A 20084-nucleotide genomic window follows, 5' to 3' on the forward strand; every position below is an offset into this window, starting at 1 on the left:
TAAACAAGAGGATTTCACTTTGTCAGAAACAAATCCACAGAATAGTCTTGCTAAGCTAAAAGAGGATGACCTAATAAATATTTTAACACGCAGGGATATTGGATTTATGAAGTTTGATACAACAGACTTAGTAGTTGTAACACATGCACATCGCACAGAGATTGTTAAAGTTAGAGCACATGAATTTCAACATAAAGAAGGTTCATTTGATGCCAAAGATGGGTGTTCTATGACTACATTTTGGTTCTAACGATGCCTTCTGAATGGACAAGAGGTCAATCGTTCCTGGTTGGTGTATTCACCTCTACAAAAAAGCAGCATACTGCTTTTGTTGTCTTCTTTTTTCATCTACGTGTATGACATCCGATAGTCGGTGTGCTTTCAAAACACGGTGGATTCTCTATGTGGAAAAAATTGAAAAGTTAAATGCCCATGAAAATAGTTACAGTCATCGTGAGTCATTTGCTGCTTGGAAAGAAACTGATCGCCAAATTCATCTTCAAAGTGGCATTGATGAAGAGCTGCAAAGGCAAATTCAGCAAGAAAAAAATAAATGGAGAGAAGTACTGCGATAGTTGCTGGATTGTACACAATATTTAGCTTCTCAGAATCTTGCATTTCGTGGTCATACTGAGGACATAACCTCAAACAAAAACCCTGGAAATTTCCTGTCACTCACTTTTGCAGTTATTAGCAAATTATGATCTAGTAATGAGAAAGCATTTAGAGCATGTTAAAAACAAGCAAACATCAACATCTTATCTTTCTCCTGAAATCCAAAATGAGTTTATAAATCTCATGGCTTCACATGTAGGAAATTATTGTTTGTCAGCAATTTGTAGAAACAAATACTCTGGTATTCTCTTTGATTCCACACCTAATTTAGTCCATCATGAGCAATTGGTCCAAGTGATTTGGTTTGTTGACATTTATTGACTTTATACAGATAAAGGAAAAAGGCGTTGCCAATATTGGGAAAACAATAAGCACAAAATTAGAAGCGGTGGAATTTTATTGAGTGATTGTTGTTCACAATGTTATGATAATGCTGCTGTCATGTCAGGTCATCTGTCAGGCATTCAATAAAGAATTCTGAACAAAAATCCAAAAGCAGTGTTTATAAACTGTGACAGCCATAGTTTGAACTTAGCATGTCTTCATGCTGCAAGTCAGGAAAGAACAGTTATTACCTTTTTTTGTATAATTGAAGCCATTTATAATTTCCTTGCTCATTCAACAACTCAATGGGACAAACTGCAGCAGAAGCTTAAGATCTCTGTCAAGCGTGAATCAGAAACACAGTGGAGTGCAAGAGAGAAGGCAGTAAAAGCTGTACATGAAAAACTGGACGAATTGCTAGGACAGTTAGAGCAATTAAGTGAGAATGGCAACACGGCTGAAACAAAATGTGGTGCTCATAATATTCTGCAACGCATGCTTACATTTGATTTTCTTGTACTTTTGCATTTTTTGATAAATCTTTGATCATCTATCAATCGAGTGCAGAAACGTCTTCAGGACCCAAAAATGAATTTTATAGAAGCAGCTGCTGATCTTCTTTCTTTGAAAGAGAAATTGATAGAATCACATGAAAAGTCCTGTCAAGAAGCACTTAAAGTGGGCAAGAATCAATACTAAACATGAGGATTGACCATTGAAAGAAGAAAAATACGTCCTAAACAAATCCAATGTGAAAATGCAGCTGATGCTGGATTGACTGCAGAACAGGAAATTTATTGCATCATGAAGGATGTTATTGATCACTTGATTACAGAAATAACCTTGATTTGCCCTCTAAGCATTGCTAAAATTTTAACAGCACAGCAGTCTGTTATACCCATTTATTTTTGCACCATTGCAAGAACATGTGCTGATCATGTGACTACCCTCCACCAATCATAGTGCACCGTCTATACCAGTACAGCTAGCTCTCTCTACCATTCTAGCACAATTCTCACCTTCTCAATTGGTATTCTAGTGTTTAGACATGTGTTTTAACTCATTCTCTATATGACTACAAAATTTTGATAGTGCTTGATCACAAATTAATATCAGTTTCAAATTCTTGTGTTTGATTTCCATTGTTTCTACTCGTTGTTTTTGAAATGTTTTTGTTTTCTGAATTATACTTTGTTCATATGAATTGGAGATTTAATATGGAGGGTGATAAAATTCTTTCCATAAGTAGCCAATGTTTCCGACACTTGTCTCAGGGTCAACAATGTCTGTTGGGAAGCACAGGCTTTAGTTCACAGGGAGTTTGTATCTTTTTTTCTTTCAAGTTACGATTTTTGTACAGAAGGATAGAATTACTATGTGGAAAGTTTCTTTGTATGGCACTTTTCACCTAATACTGTGCCTTCTCGTAATCTGCTGGATTAGGTCTTGTTTTTTTTCCCAGGAGATCTATGGTAAGTTGATCATTGTATATTTCTCACTCCCCAAAGGTATACCCTTGTTCAATGAGTTTATGTGAGCTGGTGTGGATGGACCTAATTCCCGCACTTGATAATTTAGGTCTGAGTATTGGGTAAATTAGATTTTTATACTTCTTTTACCATCTAGGTTACTTTAGTTTAACCTTGCATTTGGAGTTTGTATATTTCTTCATTTGTGTTTAAATTTTTCTTCTTTCCACTGTTAATGTTATTTAGTTTGTATGTCTTTTTTCTTTACTACTAGTCACATCTAATTGAGGATTGGTTTTGAGTCAAACTTTGTTATTATTAACTGGTTGCCTTTTCATTCTAATCTTATTTTGTGTAGGTTTTTTTTTTGTCCTTTGTTTTATAGATTCTTTGAGTGGACTTATAAATTTAATGTTTAAGGCTCGTATATCTTCTTAGCCCCTTCAGTGGTTTTGTACTTTAGGTGTTATTTATTGTTTTAGATTGAATTTTTAGTTCTGCAGGTTTGTTCTTTTTATGTAATATATAGACTCTACACGTTTGTGAGTTTTGTTAGTAATGAGTATTTTCTCTAAATACTTTAGCTTATGTGTTTTTGTGGCTACACTTTGCAACAGTTCCATTGTTTATATGGGTTCTCTCTAATGGTTTTTGACTTCCATTTTGCTACCCCTCTATCCACGTTCCAGTTCTTCTTTCCTCCTCCTTGGGATCATACCTTGTCCCGTCATCTTGCTGAGTCTGTTTGAGTCCTACTACTTAGAGGAGCTATCAAATGGGTGGTGGCCACTCAACCAGTAATTTACTCCCATCTTTGTTTTGTCTCCAAATACATGGGAGTATGGAGTCCCATCATTGATCTGTCCTGGCTGTATACTTATCTGAAAATGCCTCACTTCACCTTGGAGTCCTACCTTTCACTTTGGTGGGTTTTTACCCCAATGTCACATCATTTTTCTTCGGTTCCTTTATGAGGGTTCTGCCTTCCAGTTCTGGGTGCAACAGTTCTGTCTTTCTTCAGCTCCATACACGTGTAGTCGAGTGATGTGCTCTTTCGCAAGTCATCTTCACTCGCTGGTCTTTGGACCCACCATTTCATGTATGACTGGCTTCTGCTTGCCTCTTCTCATATTCAGTGAGTTACTCCAACATGCTTCCTTCTTTGAGAAGCTGCTTGATTGGAGTTTGTCATCAAGTTGGAGAAATCCTTTACTGTTTCCTCACATTGTCTTATTCATTTGGGGGTTCCTTTCACTTCCTGTCTCAGTCAAGTCCAGCCTTCTTCACTTAAACTCCAGGATATGGAGTGGGAAGTCACATTAGCCCAACATTCTCCTTCTCTCTCTGCATGTAAGGTTCTATCTCTTTTGTGGATGTGGGCTTCCTTGGAAGCTCTCGGTGGCATGACAGGGACTTAACCACGGTGGGGGTTCTCATTTCTCCGCCTCTTCCCACGTCTCATCTGTTCACAGGTGCAACCTTGGTGGGTTGTGGTGGGGGAGTCCTTGATTATCCAGAAATTTTGGGTTGGTGATCAGTCAGGGAGGCTACTCTCCATATTCACATCATGGAACCTTTGGTAGTTCTTTGGGTTCTGTACCATTTCCTCCCATTCTGCAGGTGTGGGTGGTTATGGTTCATTCTGATAATTCCACTGTTGTCAGCTTTATCACCAAGCAAAGGGGAACCTAGTCCAGATCTCTGTCTTTTCAGACTCTGGATTTCCTGTACTAGGCCAGTGACCACGACATGATGGTTATGGCATGTCATGTTCCCAGAGTTATGAATCTTGTGGCCGATCTCTTATCATGTCCCAACCAGGCTCTCCACAGGATGGTCTCTTCATCCTCAGGTATTTCTGTGGGTGTGTTCTTAACAGGGAAAACCACATATATATATTTTGTGTTTCCTATTCACTGGAATGCCAAACTTCCATCCTTTTTGGTCTCCAGTTCCTCACCCCTCAGCTCTGGGGGTGGATGCTTTCTTTCAGTCAAGATTGGAGGGGTCTTCACCTATATGCATACCTTCCAATCTGACTGCTCCTTGTTCTGTTCTGGTGGTTGCTCCATATTGGCTGACTCAGATGTGGTTCCGTCTGCTCTAGCCCTTACTGGAGCAACATACCTTGCCCTTTTTTCTGTCCTGTTCACTCCTCTGACAATCCAGATCTGACTTTTTTCATCCCAATGTCACCACACTCAATCTTTCCATGTGACTTTTGTCTGGTCTCATGCCTCAGCTCAGGGCCTTGCCCTGTGTGTAGCATCTTTCCTTGCCTGTACTATTTGCCCATTCTCTTTGTCTATGTATCAGAGGCATTGGTCTTGCTTCTGACTTTGGTCTATTTGCCTTGGCTTCTGACCGTCCTGTACTTCTGTTCCTCACCTGTCCCACTTTTTCTTCTGGTTGTTTTATCAGGTTTTGTCTGTTTCAACTGTTGCTCTTTATATGGGTACCCTGTCAAACACCCTCCATTCTCTCACTTCTGGAAAGCATTCTCTTTCCTGTTTTTTTCCTGCCTTTTCCATTTTTTTTGTCTGGTCTACCCGCTACGTTCTTTTGTTCTGATGGATTGGGATTTGAGTGTTGTTCTTTATGCCCTGTCCGGTTTTCCCTTTGAACCCATTGCAATTCGTTTCTTGTACCATCTTTCCCTTGGCATGTGGTCATCATTGTTCTGATATTTATGCCATCCTTTACCATTCCTTGTATGTTATTTGCTGTTGGGATCGGGCCTTCCTTCCCAGGACATCATATGCACGGGAAGGTTGTTTTGCCTTTTCTCCTATTTTCTTACCTTCCTTTTCACACCATTTGGATTTGGATCATCTCCTTTGTCCAATTTGTTCCCTTCTATGTTATGGCTCGTACTGCCTCCTTTTATGGTTCTCGTTCCCATCTAATTGTCCCATGGCATTCCTCTGTTTCCTGTGATCTTTCATTTATTACGCTCACTGGTTGGGTTCATCAACTTATATGAGTGATGTTTTTGATGTGTCCATGACAGGTCACTGTGTATGTAAAGTTTTTTCACCCCAAATTTATAATCTAACTAAGTCTTTAGCTGCTTGAAACCACCGTCTTTTGGAGGAGATCATTCAGGCTAGTATGTGGACAACTCATGATACATTTGTAGCTCTTTCTCTGCACAGCATAGCTGTGTTTTCCTTGGGTGGGTATTGTCTTCCTCCTGTGGTGATTCTACACACACCTGTTCACCTGTGACTGGGTTAAGTTGACATTATTCTTAATCTTATTTCATTGATGTACACCATATTTCAGGATCAACTATGCTGAATTTTGTATCTTAGCACTACATCTGTATAGTTCTATAATGCTCACTTGGAGATGGGTGTTTCTTTAAGACCACCGGCCACTTATCTGGTGGTATGTATCTATATATATTTTTTTTTTTTTTATCACCGTATCATATATAACGACCGCCACTCTTGGACTTCATGAGTAAAGCAGATGGGGATTTTTGTCCATCCCTACTGACCTGTAATTCTTACAACAATGATCTTTCTGCTTTTAAGTTCTGCCCTTTGTGTCTTAATTTGTTCATTACTGGATGAAGAGCATACCTGTTCCAGAAGTAGTGCTATACTCCACAGATGTGCCTCCTTTTATAATTGTGTCACATATGTTCTTTCATGGAGGTCTGGCTTCTTCACCTTTACAATGTGGGATTCTAGCTTTGGGTGAGGGAAGCTAACATTTTTTAACACCGAAAATGTATTTCTAATAGGTACTTGCCTCTTCCCACCCTTCCTCCCCACTGATTTGCCAGTGTTTCTGGTTTGTGTCTGCCAAACCTTGAGAGTGAGGATTATGTTGCAATGGTACAGGGAGCTACCTGCACTAGTATAGATGGTGCAGTACGATTGGTGGAGGGTAGTCAAATGATCAATCACAGGTAGTCAATGGGGCAAAAATGAAGGGTTATAATAGACTGGTGCACTGTTGAAAAGCTTAGCAATGCTTAGAGGGTAAATCAAGGTTGGGATAGCTTTGGGTGAGAGGATGTAAGTACCTATTGGAAATACATCTTCAGTGTTAGAATATGTTAACTTTTGAAAGACAGCAAGTGATAGGAGGGCATAGCATGTGCATTGGACTTTCTGGTTTATATCTCTTTAAATCAAGATAATTGGAGGCTATAAAATTAGAATGTCTCAGCAGTATCTATAGTCTAATTCTGTAATTTGTATGAAACTCAGAAGCTCAAATAGAATTTTTAAAAGGGCAGTTTGGAGGAAACAAATGTAAAGATTGAGATTTTGTTAGATATATCTTTATGAAATTTGTACAGTATTAAAATTTGGTTTATTAACTATGTTTTGACATCAAGTTTATTGACATAACTTGATAACATAGTTGTTAAATTAAATTTTGAATATTACCTCAAAACAGTGTGACATGTGCAGTTTGTCCCCACCTGTAGACATAAGTTAAAGGCTTCTGATTTCATTTTGCCATATTCTGAAAACAACAGAACAAGAGGACACAAGTGTAAGCTTTGAGGAAAGGCAAGCTAGACTCCAATTAAGACAATTTTGTTTATCTCACAGAGTGATGAGCTCAAGAAAGGAGTAGCCATCAGCAGTAGTGGAGGACAGTACCCTAGAATCTTAGAGGAAAACAAATTATTTCCTGAAAAAATTAAGGGTGTATTTAAATTTTTACTTTTTTTCATGGGTAGGTGTGTTGGGACACCTCGAATGACCGGATAACCCTTTGTTGTCTGTAATGTTTTAATAACAAAAGGCATTTCAGTTTCCTTTTTTGACTTGATTCATGTTAGATTTTACTGTGTATTGGAAACATAATTGTTATAAAAGGGAACAAAAAATATTATGAATTTAGGTTTTGAATAACTTTGTGAGCATCTGATTTTTTTCTTATTTCTAGTTTGAAAAACCTAATGTGAAGATTCCTTGGAAAGCCATTTTACTAGCAGTGTTCTTATTTATTATGGGAAGCATCTTAATCATTATTGGTTCACTTCTACTGACTGGTCATATTGAAGCCAAGGTTTGTAAGATTATTACTGTCACATTATTGTATACTGTGATATTCAGGTTACACTTTGTAGGTATAGTCGAAAGTTTTTGAAGTAATGAAATTTGATATTTTGGCTTTAATTTGTTATAGTTCATGTGCTTGAGTTATGATGTAGAAATGCTGATTTTAGTTAGTTTTTTAAAGTTTCTAAAGGTGTATATCTTGTAATAGTTCACTAGGTTCCACACCTTTCATACTTGATAATTCAGTGTAGATGATGTAGGCACTATAATTGTCCAGTTTGTTCTCAGATCCTTAATATCAACATATAGTCAATGAAATTATTTAGTAGAAATATAGTCGACTATTTTATTCACTATTAACTTTAAGAAAATACAACAATTTACTCAAGAATGATGTAGAGCAGTAATTTGCAAAATGATGGTAAGATTAAGATATAGCTAAACATAAAGTATTGGAAATTTATATCAATAGTTTCTTTTTTCCTTTTACATTTAGCTATAAATTGTAAACATAGCCTGCTGGCTAGGGCACTTTACTCTCACAATCCATGGGTCACAGGTTTGAATCTCATCACCGAATATGTTTGATTTTTCAACCATGGGGGAGCTATAATGTTACAGACATTTCCACTATTCACTGATAAAAAAGTACCCCAAGAGTTGGCAGTGGGTTGTGCTGACTAGTCCTTCCCTCTAGTCTGTCACTTCAAAATTAGGGACAACTAGTGCAGATAGTTCTTATGTCACTTTCTGCAAAATTCAATAAACAAACAAATAAACCAAGTTGTAAATAGGACCTGCCTGCAAGTTGTGTATGTAAAATAAATTAAAGGAGATTACTTCTTTGTGTAGAAGGAATATTGTTTAAGTCTAATCACATTAGAATAATTAATTCAGGCAATGATAAACATTGATCATGATCCCACAGTTAATGATCAAAATATTAGCAATTAAAATTGTTTAGTTCACCACAACTTGTAGTATATTTTCTATTAGTTGTTGTTGAAACTTGTAAATGCATGAAGCAACAAAAAAAATATATTTAAAAGCCTATAGTTAAGTTAAACATAAAACTTCTTATATTTACATGATAAACCCAGTGATTGTCTTAAAGGTCCAGGAAGTTTATCAAGATGCTGAAAAGTGTAAACGTGCCCCAGGTGAGTGCTGAGGTAGGAGTTTAATATTCAATAATACTTTTGGATTGTTATAGGAAAAACACACAATGGTTCTAGTGTGTATATTTTTGTGTGCAAATCTCCTACCTCTTTATTATTTATTCTTTTTATCTATTATTTTATGCTGAATTTACCAGAAAGCTGTACAAGAGATAACTAGTAAGTTGAACATTTATGAAATTAGTGGAAAAGTTAAAACTTACTAGAAAGTTGGGTGAAGGCAAAGAATTGTGATAAATAGTGGTTTCTTATTTAAACCTTGGCAGTCTGAGTGAGTTGAAGAAAATATAGCTAATTGAACAGGCAGTAAAGACAGAAATTAATGAATAGGTTACAAAATCACCAAGTTTTATATATTTATTTCTGGAAGATGATGTTTAGAGCTAGAGCTCTTTGTCAGATTGTAAAGAGTTGAACAAAAGTGCAAGTGCAGAATTAGAAAATTGTGTACACACGTTTTTAAATGTGAGTTACAAAGTTCTTTGAAGAATTACATCTTTTATATAAATATCTTACAAGTCAGAAATGGAAAGTTTAAAGAAAAAAGATAAACCACAAAGTAAAATTAAATTTTAAAACAATCATATAAAAGTGAAAATATGTTTGAAAGAAAACATTCATTTAAACCAGAAGGTTGTAGAGTTCCCAGATTATAGAGTGATTTCTTTCCTAGTTCTCTTTTATGTATGTCTGTTGGAAAATGTACAAGTCACAGAATCAAAAAGTCCTTACTTTGATTATTTTTTTTTGTGAAATGTATACCTGTAGATGTATTTTGTTTCAGCAGTTTAACATGGTTCAACCTTAAATAATTTGTGACAAGGAAATAATCTTGTTATATAATCCGGAGACAAAGTTGGAACCATTATAGTTTAAGCATTTACGTATAACTGAAGCTTTAAAACAACTAAATAACAGTCCTTTGTACACTCTGCTTGAAGACAACTCAGATCCTAACTTTAACAACCTAGTAACATCCACAATTCAGGATGTATCAATACTAATGATTTATCCACTATAGCCAAGAATCTCGTTGTAAGTAAACCTAGAACTCCTGTTTTTTTATCTTCCTAAAATCCACTAAGAAGGATATCCAGGCTGACCTATTGTATCTGCTTGCAGTCATCTTACAGAACATATGTCCTGTTATCTTGATAACGTTTTATCACTCTTTTTTTTCACAAGTTACAAACACATGCAAAGGATACCACTCATGCCATTACTTTAATCAAGAACATACACTTAACTGGAAAGGAATACAACATTTTTACCATGAACACAGAATCATTGTACATATCTGTTCCACACAATAAAGTTTTAATTTTACTAAAACATTTCTTAGACCAAAGGCCTATACTTGATACTCACACACACACTTCTACGTTTAGCAGAACTTTTACTCACTCTTGGTGCTGGCACTTTTAATGATAACTACTACAAACAGGTCTGTGAGGTCATGATTGGTATAAGAATAGGGCCAACCTCTTTTTGTATATACCAAAAATCGTGCACTTAATAATCAGTGCAATGGATCAGTACCCATGGTGTATTGTCATTACAGTAAAGACAAACTATGGGTTATGTCTATGGTAAAGCCAGAAACTTTTATACATTATTATACACTATGTATACTCTCTCCACCCTTGGCAACTATCAGATACAATACTACCCATGCTGGACTACAACATATGCATACAAGACAAACATCTGACATTATAAAGGAACAGATTCACACACATACCTACTTTTCAAACCGTCCCACCATTTCAGTTACAAAAAGTCAATACGATACAATTTTTATGACTATGTAAACTGCGTAGTGGTGATAATGATTACAAATCAGAAACAAAAGACATGAAAACTTTTATCTTTAAAAGAGGCTATCCTGATTCATCCATGATACAAACATGTGCTTACATAACACCAGACCAACAAGATCAAAGGTAATGTACTAAATAATTTCGCCATACTTATTGAAGATCCAATCATTAAATCTGTTTTCAAGAACTCGCCCATTATTGCTCACACTCCGGTCCCTCCACCTTTGTAATGTGGGATTCTAGCTTTGTGTGAGAGGAGGTATGACTGTTTCGGAAGTTAACAATTTCTTACACTGAAAATGTATTTCCCACTGCCAGTGTTTTTATATTAATACCTAACAATTTTCGAAAGTGAAGATTGAGTGGGAATAACAAAGGGTCAGTATAGCTGCATCAGTATAAATGGTACAATACCATTGGTGGAGAGTAGTCACATGTTCTGAAATGGTACAAAACTGATGGGGTATAAAGACTGGTATGCTGATTACACAAAAATTTTTAGCAATGCTTAGAGAGCAAACAAGGATCTAGATAGCTTTGTATTTGAGGAGGTAAGTATCTATCGGAAATACATTTTGAGAGTAAGAAAATGTTAACTTCCAATATGGTACATTACCTCCACTCACATAAAAAAGCTATTTTTGTTCAGTGCTGCTCTCTACATACCAAAAAAAAATTTATGCATGCCACAAGCCTTCTATCTCCCCTCCATTGGAATTGACTGATTTCAATGCACCTCTCATGCAAATCATCATACATCAACTCTCCACCAATAGGAGTGCTACATACTCTCATTACGCATGTTACTCCATGTATTCCATTCTACCTAACTATCACTTCTCGTTTGGCAGTACTCGTGTTCAGACGTTTTTTTCCTTTTGGTGCTATTTGTCTGTTTTGCACTGGTAAATTTCATAGTTTCAATTCCAAAGTGGGATTTTTTCCTTAATTTTTTGCTATATTGAAAATGCCTTTTACTTTAACTTCATTTGCCAGTCATTATTTTCTTCTTTCACATTTGTATTTGTCTTTCAAACATTTTTGTTTGATTCATATTTCTGAAATGAATTCTGAGGTTCATGTTACCACTTTGGATATCATACCTCCTACGACACTCTTTCACAGGCTGTAGGTGGAGGTGACCCATCATTGGATTTATCAGCAATTATCCACTGAGAGACTGATCATTATATGGGTCAACCACCTTCTCCTGAACTTGCCCCACTTTCTCCTGAACAGGCTGAACCTGTTCTGGTCAATGAAGATTTTGATAGGTTTTTTTCCACCACTGGATTTTGCTGTGCCTTTCTATGTCTAACCTGCAGAATCAGCTAAGCCTAATATAGCATTTTTAGACATGATTTCTCATGAATGTCATATTTTATCCATTTCCCCAATTTCCTATGATCCCTGTCTTTCTTTCTGGCATGATAGTTCTTCTTCTCTATATTCAGTTTTTCTACCCTCTTCAGATATTAGGGTTCATGCTGAGTAATTTGCTTCATAATTGGTTGAGGGTACCAGCATGCCTCACCCTCCACGGGCTATAGATCAGTTTGCTTTGGTTTATCATCAAATTGACTGTCTGTTGCTTGACTCTCAGCAACTGGGGTCCATTTTACCTGTGTGTGGAGCAATCCCTGATGTTCCTGTGCATTTAATTAACCTATGCCCACTTTTCATACTTTCATCTTACCCTTACTTCACTTCTACAGTACTTATCTACCATCCATCTCCTTTCCAAGGTGATACACCAAGATCTTGAATAGCCACTCCATTATTACCTCCATTATTAATTGTTTGTCATCTTCAGCTCTTGCTTTACACACACGTGGTTTCTCTGTTGTTCAAATCATCAGGGTTGTGATGTAGCCTTGTCCCAGGTTTGTTTGCTGGCCACTTATCTAAGGGATTTACATATGACCTCTTTTCTTCAGCAATATGTTTTCGATCATGTACCTGAGATTTTGGAATCACATGTGGAGTCTGTATATCAACACTCTACTCCTTCCTCTTTGGAAGCTCGTTTATAGCAGTCAGTCCTTCTCAACCCTTACCTGTTCCTCCCTCCAGGAGTTCTTCATCTTGTGTTTATTTGACATAGATGGGCACTATGGCAACAGTACCGGTGACTACCCAGTGGGTTCTGGTCTGGTGGGAGCTCAATTGTGCAAATTTGTTCCCCTTTGGTGATCTTTCACCACAGGTCAGTGGGTTATTTGGGTTTTATCAGAGGGACTTGTTCTCCAATTTTTTCCTCCCTCTTTTCTCTCAAGTACCCATTTCCTTTCCTATGCCTCGGAATCCTATCACCTGCCAGCATCTGTCAGAGGCGGTACATGACCTTTTGTCTCAACAGGCCATCAAACCTGTTCATCATCTTTCCTCAGGCATTTATTGTAGGCTGTTTGTTGTCCCCAAGAAAACTGGAGACCAGGGGCCTGTAATAGATTTGTCCCACTTGAATCACTTTTTTAGTCTATCTTATTTTACCATGGAATCGTTTCTTACCATCAGATGGGTGTTTCTGTCTTGGTTTGTGGATGACCAAGATGGATGTTGCAAATGCTTACTTGCATATCCCAATATTTCATCAGATGCGACAATATCTTCAATTTGTTTATCATGGGGTGGTTTGTCAGTTTTGCACATTGCCCTTCAGGCTTGATTCTACCCCATATGTTTTTTGTCGGATGGTCAGAGCATTTGCTCATCACGTGCATGCTCTTGGGTATAACTTTTATCATTATATAGAAGAATGGCTATTGTTAGCACATTCCAAACCAGAGTTTGCCTGTCACACTCATCAGCTGCTCCTGGATGTGGCAAGAGTGGGCTGGTTAGTTAAACTGGAAAAATCATTCCTTCAATTTTCTCAATATCTTGTCCATTTGGGTGTTTTTTCAATACCCATCTCAGTCGGGCCCAACCTTCTCCTCTTTGACTTCATTCTATGGAGCTGTCAGTTCTTCACACACTTACTGCACCCTGTATTACAGCTTGTGAGGTTCTGTCGCTTTTGGGGATGTGGTTTTTCATGGCAGCACTTACCCCTTTATATCGTGCTCATATGTGGGCTCTTCATGAGGCTTTTCACGATCTTATTACCCTTCCTCCTACCATAGTTAACGATCTGCAATGGTGGTTGGACAAGACTTGCATGTCAGTGGGTGTTCTGCTTCCTCCTCCTCATTCAGATTTACATATTTTTATGGATGCATCCCTTCAGAGATGGGGGGCATGGGTTGATCAACAGGAAACGTCAAGATATTGATCTGTGGTCGAGAGGTCTTATCATATGAACATCCTGGAGCTTTGGTTCATTCTCTCCATCTGGCCAGAAATCATCCATTCTGACAATTCTACAGTGGTTGCTTATTGCAATCACCAGGGTGACACCTGTTCTCAATCCCTCTGTATTCATACATTAGGTCTCCTTTATTTGTGCCCACACTCAAGATATTTATATCATTGCATGTCATGTTTTGGGTGCTTCCAATCTTGTTGCTGATCAGCTTTCCTGCCCAGACAAAATCTATGTGATGGAATTGTCTCTTGATCCTCTTGTTTTTCAGTAGTTTTACCTTCAGTGGGATACTCCTCACATAGATGCTTTTGCCACATCCCTCAGCCACAAATTACTTCTGTTTTGGTCTCCAGTCCCTCATCCTCTTGCTCTGGTTGTCAATGTTTTCAGCCAGGAATGGAACAACAAATATTCAATGTTTATCCTCCCATTAGACTTTTTCACTGGGTGATTTTGATCATTCATATCACTCTGTGTCAAGTACTTCTGTTTGCTCCTTACTGGCCAGCTCAGCCCTGGTTTCTGCAGCTTCTCTAGTTCCAACTTACCTCTCCTTACCTCTTCCTTTGTCTCATCCATTCTTCATCAACCTCTGTCACCAGTGCTTCATTCAGCCCTTAATGACCTATGTCTTCACACCTGGTGTCTTATCTGGTTCTTGGTGGAGAGATCTGACTTGTCATGGCGAGTAACTTCATTTCTGGCTCATTCCACCAAACATGCTCACCTTTTCAGTCGTGTGATGGTCATTCCTCCTATACATTGGTAAGTAGCCCAAGAGTTGGCAGTTGGTTGGGATGACTATATGCCTTCCCTCTAGTTTTATACTGCTAAATTAGAGACAGTTAGTGCAGAGAGCCCTCGTGTAGCTTTGAACAAAATTCCAAACAAACAAACCTTCCTCCATGGAAGTTTATCAATGTAAATGGAATGTTTTCCTCAGTTGGTCTATGGGTCGAGGGTTTTCCACTGATAGACCCACTGTTTCTTGTATTGCAGAATCTCTTACTTGTCTTTTCTATCAGGGGTCTTCTGCTTTCTCGATCCCGGGTTATCCGGTGGCTTTGTTCCACACCTTTCATTTTTCTTGATACCATAGGGTTTTTACCTCTTTAACCCTTTCCCTATTGATGTGTTTCTTCCTAATTCATTGTCCACCACAGCAGGCTACCCTTCTGGACTAGGATGTTAATATGGTCCTTCACTGCCTCACTTTGTCTCCATTCAAACCAGTTTCCATGTGTTCTTTGTTTCACCTTTCCCTTAAGACTTATTTTCTTCTCCTGTGGACTCAAAGGTCTGATTTATTTGCCATATACGTTTCACGTACTCTTTATCATCCTACATATATTCTCCTTTATCCAGATCATTCGTTTTCCCCCAAAACTTCAGTGGCTAGGGAGGGTAACTCCTCCTTTTCATTGATTTTCCTTCCTTCATTTTCCCACCATTATCCTTGTCCTGTACATGTTCTTCTCTGTTATATTGCCCACAGGGCTTCCTTCCGTGGTACCCTTTCCTACTTGGCAGCCTTCCTCTGTTCATGATCTTTTTCCTTCCATTTTCACCAGTTGGGTTTGGCTTTTGATTCAATTGACTTATTCCTTTTTATCATCTTCCTCCAGTACTTTGTTCCAGGTGTCTTTTAATCAAATTAGACACCTTACCTTTTCTCTGGCATCTCATCTTTGTCATCCTTTGGAGGACATTCTTCAATTGGGCATGTGGACTACTCCTAACATGTTCGTCTCTCATTATTTCCATAGGATAGCAGTTTCTTCCTTTTCAGACTGTTGTCTTCCACTTGTAACCATTTTTCAGACTTCAGTGAGACTTTGACTGTGTAAATTATTTTTTATTTTATTTTCAGGGGTCTTATTCCCATTTTATTATTATTATTGCTCATTGTTTGGATCCCACTCCATGGCCAGTGGTGCCTGACCAGGTATTCTTTAACCTTTCAAATCCACACTGTCAAACCATGTCAGCCTGCAAATTATTATTCCATGGCCATGCAATGCACACTGCAGAGATGAGGCATTCTACAAGATTGCATGTAGGCTTATCCTCGTGATACAATTGCTTCATAAGTTTGCCCATCTCAGATTGTACCCACCTGCATAGTTAAAGCAGAAGGAAATAGCTGCCCTTCTCTGCCATGCCTTCTATTGAATAAATTGGTATGGGCTGCATTTAAAAATAGGGTTTCATGGTCACCCATTGCACTGTTGTTGTTCTTCCAGACTCTCCGCTGCATTTTACCCCCCTTTTCTTCTAGGGGAGTTTGAGAGTCCTTACCACTTTCAAGTTCCAAGCTGCTGAGGTGGTGGACCATGGAGGCATCCTCCAGAATGGATTAATGAAATACAATCAAAAAACAAAAAATGATTATAAAACCATTCAGTTGAGAGTAGGGTGGTGGTGTTCTGCTGGTGTAGATGACATGATATCCTCCAATATGAAATATAAATACAAATGGAAGTGAGACGTCAAAATTGCAGTTCACCCCTTTGATTGGGATCCCTCATCCTACCCCCATGTGGATGTTTGCTACCAGTGACCATGTTTTGGACTTAGAGTAGAACCAATCAACATAAATCCTCACATATGTATTACAGATGTCTATTCCTCCCTCATTTATACTCCATCAGTGTTGTGGTTCACGATGGATGTAATTGTGGATTGTTACGGTTCATTCCCTTCCACTATCCCTTGATGTTTGTTGTTCCGAGGATATTAATGCGCTTGAGATGGTTCCGGTCAATTTCACTTTTGAGGGATGTGGTTTACATTATGAAGACAACTTTTCGATACCAGATGTTGGGTTCCCAGGTCGATCTATCAATTTATCATATTCACATGAGTTGGTGGGGGAGGGGGTACTAGATTCCATCCAGTTTCATGAACTTGAGGTGGAGACAGTATGATCCTTTTTCCTACCCTTGTCAAATGGCTGGGTTTTCGATTGCAGTTGACTTACTGATGTATGATCCTCATCCTACCCCTACATGGATGTCAGTTCCCAGCAGCATGGGTTTTGGATGTAATTGACTTGCCGTGTACGGTCTCACACCCTAGCCATTCTACACCTAGGGGCACAATTTTCTGCCCACATATGTAACATCTTTATGCGATGGGCAAAGATTATACCTGGTTCAAAAATGGTGCAGTTCCCCACATCAGATCTTAGAATCTTACTGTTTCATCTTAGGGAGTGTCCTTTGGATGCTTTCAAGGGGAGCTTCTTTCTTTCCCTCCACTTATTCATTGTGGGAATATAGTCATTTATGTGAGCAGAGATAATGTAATCAGAAATTATAATTTTACCTTCGCTAAAAATGTATTTCAGATAGGTACTAACCTCTTATCACACTTCCCATCCTTCCTCCCCACTGAAAACTGGTGCTTCCATCTTCTGCCAAAACACAAAATGATTTTTAGGTAGAATGGAATAGACGGAGTCTCATGCTTCATGAGTGTATGTTGCACTCGGTGGAAAGTTGATGCATGATGATTAGCATGAGAGACACATCGGAATCAGTCGATTCCAACGGAGGAGAGATAGAAGGCTTGTGGCATGCATAATTTTTTTTTGCATATAGAGGGCAGCACTGAATTTAAGTGAGAGGAGGTAAACTCAAATTCGGTGACGAGGAACCCACTTTGAGATTAATAATGGCTGGAGACGGCTTGAATGGGTTATGAAGAAAAACTTTTATAAAAGTTTAACATAACAGCAAATGTACAATGTTTTGACAAGGTTTTGTCATCATTACCTGATGAGAGGAGGTAAGTACCTATCGAACATACATTTTCAGTATAGAAAAATTATAACCTTCAACATAAGACAATCCTTTATATATGCTACTGAGTGTATCATTTATTGCATAATATGTGAAAAGCGTGGTATTTTATACACTGTAGAAAGATTCTGGTGATAGATCATTTGGAGAAATGTATGAAGTTTTGTAGTTTCTACTACAAAAAGGATAGAAAGACAAGCTGTTAGTGATATTTAATTTAAGGAACTTTGAGGTATGAGTTTTGGACTTCTTTTTTTCTGAAACTCAGAAGGAAAAGAGGTAACTTCATTCAGATGTTTAAACTTATGGGTTTGAACAATCTGTGCTGGAATGATAAGGTAGGAAATGTAAATTTGAATATGAAAGACAATATTTTTTAAAACCTGTATGTGTATTTTTACTTAAGCTAAAGTTTTTTTTTTTTTGGTTAGTTGTAATCATGTAGAATGTCTTGTTTGAAGATTAAGTTTGTGCTATTAGTTCAGATTCATTTAAACTTTTGTTCGATACACAAGGGTTACACGAGGTTTAGCTTTCTAATGATTCAACTATTAAAAATATACAGTAAATGCTTTCTGACATAAACAATTGGGGGATTTATTTGAAATCTGTAAAAAGGATTCCTCAGGTTTTGGTCAATATCCATGATTGGTTTGTTTGAAGTAGAAAAATTATCTACTGAGTGGAAATAGATTATTACAACTTTAGAGTACATTATTTTTTGCAAAACTAAACAGTTTGCTGTGTGTTTTAATGGAGTCTTTAAGCATACTTACTTTTTGTAGTTACATCACCAGAGACAATTATTTCAATAACTGCTCAGAAATTTATTTTGCAAGTAAGATTTTTTTTTCAGAGTTGATTGTTCAAAATGGCCTAATTATTCAGTAAATAATCTTGCTACTAAAATGTTAATTTGATGCAATATTTTATTGAGGCCCTTGGGAAAAAACATTTTATAGACTGTAAGTTGGTTTTCTTTCTCTTTTGTTAGACATTTTTATGCTAAATGGATACATTAATGGGAGCTCATTGTGTAGTTCTCATGTTATTTTGTTAGTATACACATTTCTATCTGTACAGTATAAAAAACAAGTTTAGTTAAAAAATTGCAGTTTTATTCTGTATTCTTTGCTATAAATTGATATACAAGTATTTTGATAATCTTTTATGTATTCTAGCACACTGACAGTACCTGGCTTCTAATTTTTCTGGGATCCATAATGTTCATTCCGGGTGGATACCATGTGAGAATTGTTTATTATGCATATCGCAGATATCCTGGCTACTCCTTTGATGATATTCCAGACTTTGACTAGTCCATTCCAAGTAAGCATAAGAAAATATTAGCATGACATTAATGACTGTAATCTAAAATCTATAATTTATTTGAAACCACATCTACTCTGAAAGCTGTAGTGGAAATATTATCTAAAAGATTCTAAGTAAGTTTTAAACACCTATATTTTGTAAAGAGAGCAGTGTGTGTGTGTGTTTGTATTTTGTATGAGATATGTATGTTATAATTATTCCAAACTAAAAAAAATATTTCAAACTGCTGAAGTATTTAAATTGTATTACAAAAGAAAAACAAAAAACAGCCAATTTATTTATATCAAAGGTATTTACATGGTATTATTTTAGCCAAAAATCATTTGATTGACTTAAGTACAGAACTAATACAATGTAATGTCTTTATACTGGTACTTGGAAGGGCTGATCTTTTTCTAATACCAGGCTGTGAATGAATTTGTACTTTTTACTTTAAAAACCTTTTAAATTATGCATATGGATGAGTAATTTGTCTTTTTATTGACATAAAAGTTAAAGTGTGTAGAATAACTTCAGGATTAAGTACTATTATTAATATATTTAGAATTATATTTATTTTGCAAATTGTATACTTAAATTACCTGCTAATGTTCCAACTGAACCAATAAGTTTAATTGCTTAGTCTCTTCAGAAAATACCTCTCTTGGGGACCAACATCAAAAAAGTATCTTTCAAGTGGGAATGAAAACTATTTAGAAACACTGAAAATCATATCTATTATATATTAGTAAAAACCATTTTCTCGATTATTTATTTATATATATAAATAAACTTCACTCATTTCTTGTTTTTAATATGTTCTTTATTATTTTGATTTTGTAGTGTCACAGTATAACATTTGTCCTGAATGACCTTAATGTTTCTTCACATTATATTTTTTCTATATGTTTGAAAAATAATTTCTTACATTCTATTTCTTAATCAGCATTTACATTTCTTTATATACTAAGAATTGGTTGTTTCATTCCATTGTTTGTTATTGATATCTTAAATGTCTATAATGTATAAAAGTATTGTTATTCAGATAAAAAATATTTCACAAACTATTTCATTTCTAAACAATGTATTAGACTTCTTCAAGTAGTTAGCTTGATTAATATGTACTTGAAGAAAAAAAAAATTCAAAAAAGTGAGATGTTGAAAAACATTTTTACAGAATAAACTTAATTTAGTGATTATGCAGTAGACCCACAGAATATAATCCTC

General features: G+C 36.7%; 1 protein-coding gene across 4 annotated transcripts in view; it reads left to right on the forward strand.

Annotated features, from left to right (window-relative positions):
• LOC106464196 (transmembrane protein 230-like) overlaps positions 1 to 20084 on the forward strand; it is a 55569-nt gene that overhangs the window by 29069 nt on the left and 6416 nt on the right. For 3 of the 4 annotated variants that reach the window (XM_013924323.2, XM_013924321.2, XM_013924325.2), the window contains exons 3-4: positions 7323 to 7445; positions 18728 to 18875. In XM_013924323.2, the coding sequence (XP_013779777.1) occupies positions 7323 to 7445; positions 18728 to 18865 (261 nt within the window). In that variant the 3' untranslated portion in view covers positions 18866 to 18875. Of the gene's footprint in view, positions 1 to 7322; positions 7446 to 8552; positions 8599 to 18727; positions 18876 to 20084 lie in introns of those variants that run through there. The other variant, XM_022391899.1, reaches the window with a different exon arrangement.

This window comes from Limulus polyphemus, unplaced genomic scaffold (assembly GCF_000517525.1).
Source record: "Limulus polyphemus unplaced genomic scaffold, Limulus_polyphemus-2.1.2 Scaffold1585, whole genome shotgun sequence".
NCBI classification, from domain to species: Eukaryota; Metazoa; Arthropoda; class Merostomata; order Xiphosura; family Limulidae; genus Limulus; species Limulus polyphemus.